This window comes from Xenopus tropicalis, chromosome 6 (assembly GCF_000004195.4).
Source record: "Xenopus tropicalis strain Nigerian chromosome 6, UCB_Xtro_10.0, whole genome shotgun sequence".
NCBI classification, from domain to species: Eukaryota; Metazoa; Chordata; class Amphibia; order Anura; family Pipidae; genus Xenopus; species Xenopus tropicalis.
Genome location: NC_030682.2, coordinates 92,818,952 through 92,832,086, shown reverse-complemented (window position 1 = coordinate 92,832,086; position 13,135 = coordinate 92,818,952). Strand labels below are relative to the sequence as shown.

Below are 13,135 nucleotides of genomic sequence, written 5' to 3'. Positions count from 1 at the left end.
TAAAGATGACTCTTCACAAGAGTGTAAAAATATTCTCTACATACCAGTTTGCAGGCGCCCCTGGGATGCCACTTCCTGGTGCTGGTACAAGTACCGCATTCCTTTCTTCTGTTAGCCCCACCCACTGTTCGACCAGTCTTGCTTCCCTCTCAATATCTTCCTCAGTTTTCTCTGCAAACAGAAGGCAACAGCTGAACCACACAGACACAAAATGCACATCAGTTAATAGAGCTTTTTCAGCAGAATACTGCATTGAAATCCCTTTTTCAAAAACATAGATTTTTATATTTAATTTTGAAATTTCACATGGGGCTAGCCATATTCTTCATTTCCCAGGGTGCCACAGCCATGTGACCTGTGCTCTGATAAACTTCAGTCACACTTTACTGCTGAGCTGCAAGTTGGAGTGGTATCACCCCCCTCCCAGCAGCCGATCGGCAAGAATAACATTTTAAATGGTAGAGTGAATTATTTGCTATGTAAATTTAGAAAAAAAAATGTCTGTGGTGGTGACCTGCCCTACCTCTGCCCCATTTACACTGCTGCAGTAAAACTATAAGCCCCTTATGGTAATCTGCCTCTGCTTCTGAATAGACTCCCATTACATGGTTTTAAAAGTAAAATTCAGAGAAAATAAGGGATAAACATATACTGCTTTCACTTGCATCTAAATTTAAAAATGATCAATAAAACAGTAAAAATCAAAGTTGCTTAAAATCACATTATTTTTCCTTAGAAATGATTTTACATCATTAAATCAGCTACACACAATATACATGTGTATGGCTGGCACAACATGATTATGCATTTTATGAGGGGCAGATTTTTGTTCTTAATGCATGTGCCCCCCCAAGCGTTTGGTTTTTTGTATGGCAAGATTTGTTTTTTATATACTGGAGTGCCCTGTTCCCTTGTTCTTAAATTAAATGAACTATACAGGCCGATGATTTTTTATTATTATGCAGAGAAAAACATTTTTAGGTAAAGATCTTAAGAGAGATCTTAAGTAATCGACACAGACCAACAGTGTGATGCTGATTTATCACACGATGATAAGCCAAGAATAAGTAAATTGAAGAAACACATTTGAAAATTGCAGTTATGTGTGTGAAACAGGGCTGTTTACATCTCTAAATGATCTACCTTGTTTGTTGATGATTTTCTGTATCTGTTCATCCAGGTATTCCTTCCGCTTGATCAGTGTGTCAGACCACCTTTCGCGGACACAGTTTAAATCCTCCTCCTAAGGATTGAACAAAATAAAAGATGTGTCCATTTTGTGCTTGATACATTGCCATCTGCCACCCGATTGTGCCAGAGGAAACAAGCTTTGCCATTAAACAATTTTTTACTACATTTTAGACACATACTATGTACTGTACCCTTCCCAACAGGTCTGGCGTTTTAAGTACACAGAGGCCCCAGCAGCCCAATAAATAGTGACTGTCTATGGCATTGTACAGCAGCCTCTCTGGCATTTGCCAGAATCCACATATTGCCAGTCCAGGACTGTTTTATAAAAGGACAATGGCCCAAAAAAGCTTTTTATGTGTGAGATATGAACATATTACTACAGTAACTTATTCCAGGGATCTGTCCATATGGTCTTAAATGTGTCATACAACTAATTTAGTGATGGTAAGCACAAATAACTCCGCCAAACATCTGATAATATATTTCTTTCTGACTGTTGTTCAACTGGAAACCATAGCAGAAAACAGTTTAATGGCAAATGTCTGAAATTGTGCTGAGGCTTCTGCTTTTCCTGCAGGTGTCCAAAAGACAGGTTTATGCTCATACACCATTAGTACAGCGTATATTTGCCCGCAAAAGTGCCACGTATGAAATTTAGCTATGAATAACTCTTTCATGCATATTAACCCATTCATGCACCATGCGGCAGGTCAGTTTGTGTAGGTGAAAAGGGCAGAAAGCACAAAGATACAGCAAAAGTGCACTGTGATTTCAATATATTTGTATTATATATTAATGTCCTAAAATGTATCAGACAGTTCAATTTTAAAGTCAATGACTGATTGCTAAAGCTATTGAAACCCTCACACATTGTTTTAACCATTAGTTCCCTAAGTATGCTTTTTAAAGGTAAGGTGAATAATGAAGTTAATTTAAAAGCATATAATAAAAATAAATGCTAATCATTTAGGTTATGTACTTTGGTGTAATTTTACCTGGCCTTGCACCACAATATACTATAACAATGTGCTGTGCTCGGTGAAAGTTAAGTGAGGACAAGGCAGTCTGACATGATTCTTAGTTAAAGTGATATGTGTTATTTAATATCTTACCAGAATATCTTCTGTTAGCCTTACCCTACCACCCCCTTGTTTCCCAGTTCTTTCTCAAACTTCCCCTTTATTCCCCACCCTTCTCTTTCCACTTTCTGGCATAGAGCAGAATTTGGTTCCATGCCACAGGATTGACAGTTACAGCAGCAGCAGCCATAATACCTGGTAACTATCCATATCACCACCAACATCATCATTTTTCTGGTAGGAAAAAATAAACTTTGTAAACAGGACATGCATTTATCAGTGGACAACAAACCAAAGGACAGGGGTAACAAATCAGGCACAAAATAGAAAGTTATATGACATACATAGCCAGAATTAAAAAACAGAATGAACGGAAATATACAAACATATATTATGAGAACACAAGTACACTATAAGCAAGTGAGACATTTTTAAAAATATACATAAAACTGCTCCTACAACAACATAAATACATTGTATTAATAGCTGTATGATTTGCACAATATATTGCTTGTATAACACATTTCATGAATATTTCACATTGTCACATTACTAGCTGTATACTAGAAACAGTTATTTGATAATGTAATAAAAGGTCCAAAATTTGACCAGATCTTGTAACCGATAGTAACCAATATGAAGACATGCATTCACTCTGTACAAGCATTCTGTATTGCTTGTATTCATTATTTGTAGTCTCATTCTTTGTTCTGATTTACAGCAGAACCCCATTTTACTTATTCTAGGCAACAAGGAAAAATAAGTAAAATCGGGGAAAATGTAAAATCAGGGAAATGTGTGGTAGTTCACCTTTAAGTTAACATTTATTATATTACAGAATGGCCAATTTATAGTAACTTTTCAATTAGTCTTCATGCTTTATTTTCCATAGTTTTTTTCTTTTTCATCTGTCTCTTTCCAGCTCTCAAAACTGACCCCCACAGCACAAAAAAACTATTGCTCCGTGAGGCCACAACTTTATTGTTAATTTTTATTACATTCTATTTGGGCCTCTCCTATTGATCTCCAAGTGTCTCACTGATACTACAGCTTGCTTGTAGGGGAATATAGACCCTAGCAAACCAAATAGGTGATACGATTCCAAACTCGAGAGCTGCTGAACAACAATCTAAATAACTGACCGATTACAAATAATAAAAAAATGAAGACTAATTGCAAAATGTCTCCGAATATCTCTCTACACATCACACTACAAGATAATGGTATGGTGAACAACCCCCCTTTAAATCAAATAATTCTGCAAATATCTATTAATGAATGAATAATTCTTCAAATACTCAAAGGATATAAGAATACTTTACTTTGAAATTCAAGATTTACTGTGTCAATGACAAGGGTTAAACAGTACAGCATTAAAGGAGAAGTAAAGTTACAATCACTGGGGATTGATAAAATGTTAGTCACCCCCCAGTTATTGTAATCGTTTACCAGAAACCCCTGGCTGGTGCTCCTGTTAGTAGATAACTGCACCGGCCGGGATGTATGCGAGCAAGTGATCCTCTTCATTCCTTGGTCGTTGTGCATGCGCAGTAGAGCTGGCTTTTTCACTCAACTGCACATGCATGCACCCGGGGATCACTGCGAAGGGAGAGAGAAGGAAGAGGATCTCTCGCCTGCATTTACCCTGGGCCGGTGCAGTTTTCTCTTAACAGGATCACTGGCCGGGGTGTGTCAGGTTAGAGATTACAATCCCTGGGGGGTGCCCTAGTGATTTAGCATTTCCTTCTACTGTAATGTTACACTATAGGGGCATGTGCAAGACCTCTCTGACAGTCAGCTTTTAAGTCAGCAATAAGTGATTTTTGCTTGTATGAGGTGCAGGCTAATTGGAAATGACTATTTACAGATAGAATCATGGCAAAGTATGCTTCTGGTATGCATCTTTTATATAAAAGGACTTGTGTGGCTTTCATGAAGGCTTTGGTCATTGTGACATTACAGGTATGGGACCTGTTATCCAGAATGCAAGGGACCTGGAGTTTTATGAATATGAGATCTTTATACCTTAAGTTTGCTTAAAACAAAATTATTTAAACATTAAATAACCCCAATAGCCTCCAATAAGGATTAATTATATCTCAGTTGGGATCAAGAACAAGGTACTGTTTTCTTATTACAAAGAAAAACAAAATAATTTTTGTATAATCTAATTTGTTTGTTTAAAATTGAGTCTTTCTCTCTGCTTTTACTAAGCTGTCCAACATATCTGGGTGTATTATCTATAAAGCAGTAATAGCTTTTCCTCTATTTAGCAGAAATAATCTGGCCAGTAAGAAATTAAGCTTCTAAGTTCTTTCATTATAAATTAAGCTTTAGGAGATCTACACAGCAGTTCTGAAACCCCATATGTAGTTAATTACCTGATAACTGTCCAATCCCCTCTGTAGCTTTGTTGATCTAGCAGTGATGCAGCCCACCGACACTGAAAGGATTGCTTCAACCATAAGAGGTAAAGTTCCTGAATTCTGCATGGGCTTCACAGTCACTTGAATTCTTCGAGAATGGCCCTAAGCAACAAGAAAAGTGTTTGGCAAAGCAATAAAATATGTAGAAAAAAAAATTCAGTTTATGGAAATATTGGCTCACCTGCCTCAGCTGAAAGACCCCACCAGTGCTCACATCTTTAGCCTGATGCAGCTCTACAGATGTGTAGTCCCCATTTTCATTTAGCTCATAAATAGAAATCCATGTTTCTATTCGACGTGTTACTTCACTCCACCTGAAAAAAGAAATTTCTTAAAGGAGAAATAAACCCTAAAAAAATATGAGTAGATGTGCCACATTTTATATAATGAACTTACTGCACGAGCCTAAAGCTTCATCATAAGAGTAATTATGCAAGCCTTCAATGTTGTCACAGGAGCTCCCCGTATTGGATTTTGTTAGGAGTGTCAGTGACATTCACATGCTCAGAACTATGTTAAGAAGGTAAGTTTAGGTGCTGTCCCAAGTCATCAAGAAGAAAATGATGGTCACCTGTCATAGAATCGCACGCTATGTGCAGGGGCGGGCCAAGCCGTCCGGGCGTCCTAGACAGCCCGGTCGGCCAACTCCGCCCACCTCCCCGCCCCCCCAACGGCGCACAGGAGGAGGTGCAGGGGGGGCGGTGCGATTAGATCGGTCATTGCCTCCGCCGCTAATGACAAGCGGCAGAGGCAATGACAAAGTAGCACTAGGGGTAGGCAGGAGAGGCTCCTGCCTGGCGCCCCTCAATCGTTGCACCCTAGGCAGCTGCCTCTTCTGCCTACCCCTAGTTCCAGCCCTGGCTACGTGGTTCAAAAGTGCATGGCAGCTCAGAAAATTATTTTCTGAACTGTCATGCAATATATTTACTAATCAGCCTTGTATTGTGACATATATATTCTATATATACAGTAGGGATGCACCGAATTCAGTCTTTTTTTTTTTTTGTGAAGGATTTGGTTTTGCCCAAACCGAATCCAAATCCGAATCCTAATTAGCATAAATTAGTATATGCCAATTAGAATTCGGACAAGTAAAATGGTAAAGGGGAAAACAATTCTTCTCAGAATTCTCGCAATTTTTAACGGGGATTCGGCAGAATCCCACAAAGGTGGGTTCGGTGCATCCCTAATATACAGTATAGTGTGAGTGGGGCCCTAAGCTAAGTAACTGACAGTAGCACAAAGCATGTGCAGGGAATCAGCAGAAGATGAGGAGCTAATGGGGCATCTTTGGAGGCACAGATCTTCCCTGCTAATGGGCTGCGGTTGCCTTGGGCTTGTACAGAAGCCCAAAACATAATGTGCAGAACAAACAAGTTTAGCAGCAACTGCCACAGAGTTTGCATAACCTATACATTGAGATGTTATTTAATATGGATATTCCCATGCCCTGTGCAGCAAGAATATAACTTGCCATTTCCCACTAAACCACTAAACCAACCAGCAAAAAAATTACTAAACCCTTTGCTCTATCAGATGTGGTAAAAAGCAACTGACTATAGTAGGGATTGGTAAGAGGGGGTTTCATCTTGGTAAAGCCACCCTGAAATAACTTTGCAATCTGTCACAGGGCTGAGCAGTCACTATACATATATAATTGTGTATTTATGTGTGTTGAAAAGGACCAGCACACCTTCTTTAGTGAGTATTGTGATTGAGTATAACAGTGCATTCGAGGGCTTTAATCAAGGATGAATGTGAGCCTAAACAAAATCAACAAATCACAATTATGCCTAAAGACACTGTGCTTGTCCCTGAAAGCTTGAAAGTTATGAATTACAATTGACGATGCACCCCCTGCTATATATATCAGACATAGTAGACTTTGTGTTTTATTTCTATAGAACATCTTGCAGGGTTTCCAGAAATAAAATATGTAGGTAAAAAGAAAAACAAACCATACAAACCTGTCCCTTAATGTTCTAGATTTGGCATGCAGAGAATCTATCTCCCACAATGATCTGCCATTCCCAGCGCATCTGTGACCCCACACTTCTATTGCTAGAGCTCCCTCAGAAATGAACTCTAAAAACTCTTCTGTGATATGCACCACATAATCCTGAAACAGAAAGACTGTGTTCAGTGTTCTGGGGTTAAATCAACTACTGTAATCAGATGGCTATCCGTTGCAATCTAGCACCTATAGTAGTAAATGAGCCCTAAGATGTTCTAAGGGTGAGCGCAAACAATGCAGATATAATGAATGGCACCAGTTTGTTATAAGGCACCTTCCGAATTTATCTTATAATCTTGTTGCTTGTTTAAATCAACATACAAAATGCTGATGACATGTATCATGTGACCTTATGATACAGGCAGTGAAAGTAATAAATAATATGCAATTAAGAGATTTTATTTAACATAATAATTATTATCCATGCCTAATCCCTCATCTTGAGGCATCTCAGTGTGCTCTGAGCTGCTGTTGACAAGCTTAAGGACTGTAAGAAATTAGCAGCGCATTCTTAGAAAGTTTAGCTGTTGAATTATTTAATTTCTATGTGACCATGTAATGTATATCTGAATTAATTACTAATTTAAGGATACCATATATTGTGAGTGGTGTCCCTAAGCTCAGGTAAATGGCAGCAGCACAGAGCATGTACAGTGAATCAGCAGAAATCAAAAAGGGAATCTACTGGGGGCATCTTCAGAGGCACAGATCTTCCCTGTTGAAGAGATTACGTAGCACTTGATGATACAAAACCCAGCTTTAGTTCTCCTTTAAGGCTTGGAGCCTGTAATAACCTTCTAAAATCTTACTTTAGCATGAGCAAATTTAACTGTAAACTGCACATCTTTGCTCCGAGGTGAAGGCATGTCAGGATTGACCATGGGTGGTGCAACTGTAGGCTCAAGCTGGTCCCAGAACGTGTACTGGCAGAACACAAAGTTGGACAGGTTCAAGGGAAGGCCAGTTGCTTCTTTTATTTTAACCTAGAGGAAAAGAAGAGAGTTATAAAAAAAAAAATAGAAAATGTTGATTAATGCTCTAAATTAGCATACACAAGAAGAAAAACAGAATGCTTTATTATTTTAAGGAACACCGAGAAGTATCAAGAGGAAACCCATACAGACACAGGTACACCATACCAGCTCCTGGCAGATAGTGCCCAAGCAGTATTCTATTTTACTGCAATAGACAGAAGGACTACTCACTGAGCCAGATGTGAAGGAGGTTAAAATGGTGACTAATATTTGCATCAATGCCACAGCAATAATACATAAACTTATCATATATTATGCTTTCAATTACAGAACTGAACTCTAGGGGGCAGATTTATTAAGACACGAACGCTCCGAGTGTATTTTCACCAAATTTTTTGTGTCTTGCGCGACTTTTTCATACACTTGTGCGAAAAAATCGGAAAGGTTTTCCCGCTGTTTACAATAGTTTGGTACGAAAATTTCGTGACTTTCAGATCGCCAATACGATATTATCGTGACTAATACGATTTTTTCGCAAGCATTTTCGGGATATTTGCAATAATCAGAAATTTTCGTATCCAATCCGAATTTGTCCCATTCGGGATTCAAACTCGCGTTTTCATGAATGTGGCCCTAAGTGTGGGTTAAATAAGTTTTTGCTGTTGCCCTAATTTTCTGATGCTTCCAGTAACCAAAGAAAAACCCAGCATCAAAATGATTGGAGGGCATCTTAAACATTGTAAGTACTCACTCTGCAGGTCAGTTTTTTTGTCCTATGGATGATTTCGCCACTATTGTCAATTATATCAAAGCTCCCGCTTTCACTGGAGTTCTCTGAGGAATCGTCCCCTACTAAGCACTCAGGCACCACGCCAGTTACACGCATCACCTCTACATGAAGTCGACCAGCAACCTAAAGAGAAGACAGGCAAGTTATTAGCACTGCTCATCCTCAGACAAGAAATACTAGTAAAGTAATTTGGTATAATTCAATCTTAATGGTTCAGGGAACCCTTCTGTGTGCAGTAAGCAATGAACAGATTTATGACACATGCTTGGGTTCTTACCTCCCCCTGTTGGCTGATAATAGGCACAGCATACTGCAGCTTTACATCATAAAACAGACACTCTAGAAACACATTCGCCACTCCAATTAGGTTGTGATTTTCTTGAGCTTCATAAAATGGGTTGCCTTTCTTATAAGAAACCCTTTTGTTCTGGAAGATAAATAGAATCAAGCTTGTAAAAGTGCATTACCCTCTTTCTGCAGCTGTCTGCCATACACCTAACAATGCTACTTTGATTATAGCCTCCCCAGTACTCTGTGCTACATTTAAGCTAAATTTCCAGTCATATTACAAATATGAAATTTAGAATAATGGTGGGCACTCCGGGCTAAAGTATACTTGCCCTGTAAAACAATTTAAAAAAATATACATTTAGGTGCTAAGGTTTCAAAAATCCCCCTAATAAAGGATTATATATACAATAGAAACCCACATATAAACCCTGCACACTAGAGAAAAACATACCAGGGTGGTACTGCAATAATTTTTTATTTACTTATTTTTTTAAATCAGATTATTGTGTAAAAGTATGACATTTATAGAATATATCCACAATATCCATCAATAAACAAATCAATACATACCACCCAGCAAAAAGGAATAAAGGCAGATACTCTGGATGAGAGAATACCCCTTTATACCCTCTATATTACAAATTTTACACAAATATCTGGGGGAGTTTTCAGAAAGGTTCACGCTAAACAGAATGCAGGTTGCAAGGCGACTAGTGATCCTGCATAAAGTGAAGGAAACCAGGAATTTAGAATCCATAAAGCTGGCACACTAACAATTCACAGAAAGAAATCACCAAATCGGTCTAACCCACTGTAGCGTTGATCAGCTGCTAGAAACACACTATTGTGCCAGCGCTCGGTCTAACCCACAATCTGGAGTTGACCAGCTGCTAGCAACGATAAAAAGCCATTAATTATACACAAAGAGAAAGAAAGATTGCCAGCGCTTAGTTTGCCTTTAAAAATAATTTTTTTACAAAAAATGAGGTGTTAGTACCACACTTTGGCCAAAATATGTAAGCTCACGTGCCACGTCAAGGCCCCTCATTGTACGTGAGTCCTACACTGTCTAATGACTTTGAGTCTGTGATGCAATTAAAATAGAGTCCCCCAGCAAACAATGTGACTGAGTAGTAAGACCCTGTTGCACCTACCTTTAGCTCAAAAAGGCTCTAGTGGAAAAGCAGGGAGCTTTTAAGCTCCAGCTCATTAGCACACACATGAAAGTGACAATTCCATGTAAGTGCCATAGATACTATGATGCATGGTACTAAAGGGATAAATGTATACTTTTTCTTAACACAAGACTGTGCATGGCTTCAAAGTTGATACTTCATAAACACAGACATAAAATGCATTATGGATATCAGGATTCCTCTGTGTGAAAGGAGTTTTTTCAATATGATAGATGATGCCAGCTAATATGTTAAGCCAGCCAAGTAGTGTGGGTTAATCTAATCATTTAGCCCCAGAGCAATAGGACCTATACAGACTCATACAGAGAGAAACCCACCCAGTTAGGTCTTTGTCTAACAGGTCTTTAGGCAGCATGATCATTAAATGGGTTGTTCACCTTTGAATTAACTTTTAGTATGATGTAGAGAGTTGGTCAATTGGCCTTTATTTCTCATTATGTGTGGATTTTAAATTATTAAGCTTATTGTTCAGGAGTTCATCAGTTTGTAATTTTAGCAGATATCTTGTTGCTAGGGTCCAAATTACCCTAGAAACCAAGTGGTTGTGTGAGTGAGCCATTTGAATATGAACAGGCCTGAATAGAAAGGTAAGTAGTAAAATATAACAATAACAGTAAAATTGTAGCTTCACAGAACAGGCGTTTTTTTTGGCTTTCAGGGTCAGCAACCTTCATTTAAAAGCTGAAAAGAGTGGAAGAATAAGGCAAATAATTCAAAAACTATAAAAAAAAAACAAACAAACTGAAAATGAAGACCAACTCAAGAGTTGCTTAAAACTGCTCATTCTATAACATACTAAAAGTTAATTTGAGGGTGAACTACCCCTTTAATTGGCCAAGTGCCAATACTAGTTTGGTTGGCCCCATGCATGGGTCAATAATTTGCCAGATCACTCAGGACTGGCTAAGGCAGCAGACTATGGCCAGTTTTATTGTTGTATAATGGGTTATTCCCACTCCCATCTGTAGGCTTGAATAGTATGGATAGATTTCATTACCTCTTGAGGCTTTTCTTTCCATTCCTGGTATGCATCTCTCATGTCGATAAGTTTGTTCTCCAGTTTCTCAATTGTCCATATTTGTGTTCCTCTGCATCTTCTCCGCACCTGAATGGCTGGTTCACTCACTATTGCCCCTCTCTGGAGAAAGAAGGGACATTTTTTAATAAAAAGGCATTAGAAGGAAGAACAGCAATATAAATTTATCAGTATTTAATTACTACCTTTATATTTTCAACATTAAAGGGAGAATATCTTTCCTGCAAAAAATCTACACTAAAGGATGTTGTTAGAAAAAAAATCTGATCTTCATATTCATGTTTAGGTGTCTATTGTATACAGTAAAATGCCACAGCATGGCCATACATGATATTATACACACAAAAGTAACATTATTAGATGTTATTCATTAAAGCTGAAAGTGAAAGTGCATTATGGTGCCAGACAGCCGGCAATAACTGAAAACCCCAATGTACAAAGACATTTATTTTTCACAATATTTTTTTCTAGCCACGGATCAGGCAAACTTGTGGAAATGCACAGTAATGTTTATCCTGCCAAAAATCCATGTTACTTCTGCAGAATAAATTTGATATGGCAAAAAAAAGTTTCCGGTAAAATGTTCAGTATAGTAAATGTTTCCTTTTTTTCTTTTCTTAGAATGTATGCGATCAGTTATGTGGAATACATGGGACCTGGGGGTTTTCTGTAATTTGGATCACCATGCCTTAAGTCTACTAGTAAGCAATTAAATAAACCCAACAGGTTTGTTGTACCTCCAATGTGGATTTGCACAGTTTAGTTAGGATCTAGTACAAGGTATTGTTTTATTATTACAGAGAAAAAGGAAATAATTTTTTTAGAAAATTAGAATTATTTGATTCATTATGATTCATATTCAGAGCTTTCTGGACAAGGGGATTTCTGAGGTCCTTGAGAAAGGTCCTAGTAAGGACCGAAATGTTGGAATTCTTGTGCTCCCAATAAAGAACGTTGAATTTTAAATAGGGTGTGCCAGGGTGAAAGCATTTTTTATATAATTTATTTGACTAAACATCCCACTACGTGAACTGATTAGCTTCGGGGTGCAGACACTCAAAAGACTCTTATATATATATATATATATATATAAGAGAAAGGCTGTAGACCGGAGCCGAAACTTCGAGTCCCTGGAGTATGCTATGTTTTATGAGATATGGTGATTTTTCCCAAGCTGCATCCGGGCAAGGTTAATGAAGATATAAGCCGAATTCGGTGTGCAGATCGTTTTCTCTGGTTTTGTATATATTATATATATATATATATTCTACTGAAAAGTGTATGTAGTGGCATAGTTTGCTGAACATACCAGAAAGACATATCATAAGTGCAAACAGATATACACAAATAAATAATCAGCAAAGGAGGGCTCAAAGACTGCAGTCTGCCCCTGACCAGATCTAATTAAAAGCTGACTGAAGTGTAGGATTCTGGGTGGATGCAGGTCTGAGTGTCTGCCTTCTGTGCCAGAATCTGTAGCTTTAATATATGCATTATCACCATTAGATGCTTTTTACTCTTAACACACTGTCTTTAAACAAAGCAGTAGTGATTACGACTGAAAAAGTGACCCCATCACACTGACCCAGGCACCCCTATATAGGCTTATTAACAAGTAATCCAGGGAGGCCTTACCTTGCGGTTAGCACTCAGGTTGACTGCTGGGATTTGCAGAGTCACTTGGTAATCTGTGCACTTGTTCATTTCTTCTGCCAGGAAATTGGCTTCTCTCACCAAAGTATTGGCTTTGACAATCTGCTCTCTAAGTTTAGAGAGACTCTGTCTGAATAGTTCATCCCTGGCAAAGAAAACAAATTAGCATCAGAAGCATTTGATATATATGATATAGATTGGGAATTGGCTTTCTTTAGACTTTCAGTGGAATGTAAATTAAGCCTCTTGAACATTTTGGTCAGTGTGTAGTAATAGAACAAGAGTAATTACATATATATATATTTGCATCTTTGGGCATGGCTAAAATGGGTAATAAAATGAGGCTTGGCTTAATCAGACATGACCTAAAAATGATACAGCTGCACTGAGCAAGATGGATATTTTCTTGACCCAAGCTTTGGGCCAACATTGTACAAAGTTTACAGTTGGTTTATAAACTGCATATACCTCAGAGTTAGGTT

General features: G+C 38.1%; 1 protein-coding gene across 4 annotated transcripts in view; it reads right to left on the bottom strand.

The window, feature by feature from the left end:
* The window catches only part of kif13a (kinesin family member 13A), a 123,229-nt gene that overhangs the window by 25,251 nt on the left and 84,843 nt on the right, over positions 1-13,135 (bottom strand). For 2 of the 4 annotated variants that reach the window (XM_002932679.5, XM_004915285.4), the window contains exons 18-28: positions 12,636-12,798; positions 10,962-11,102; positions 8,755-8,904; positions 8,439-8,600; positions 7,523-7,696; positions 6,667-6,818; positions 4,881-5,013; positions 4,655-4,801; positions 2,469-2,507; positions 1,144-1,243; positions 45-171 (exon numbers count right to left, since the gene is read on the bottom strand). In XM_002932679.5, coding sequence (XP_002932725.3) covers positions 45-171; positions 1,144-1,243; positions 2,469-2,507; positions 4,655-4,801; positions 4,881-5,013; positions 6,667-6,818; positions 7,523-7,696; positions 8,439-8,600; positions 8,755-8,904; positions 10,962-11,102; positions 12,636-12,798 — 1,488 coding nt within the window. The remainder of the gene's footprint in view (positions 1-44; positions 172-1,143; positions 1,244-2,468; positions 2,508-4,654; positions 4,802-4,880; positions 5,014-6,666; positions 6,819-7,522; positions 7,697-8,438; positions 8,601-8,754; positions 8,905-10,961; positions 11,103-12,635; positions 12,799-13,135) is intronic. The other 2 variants (XM_004915284.4, XM_012965403.3) reach the window with 1 other exon arrangement.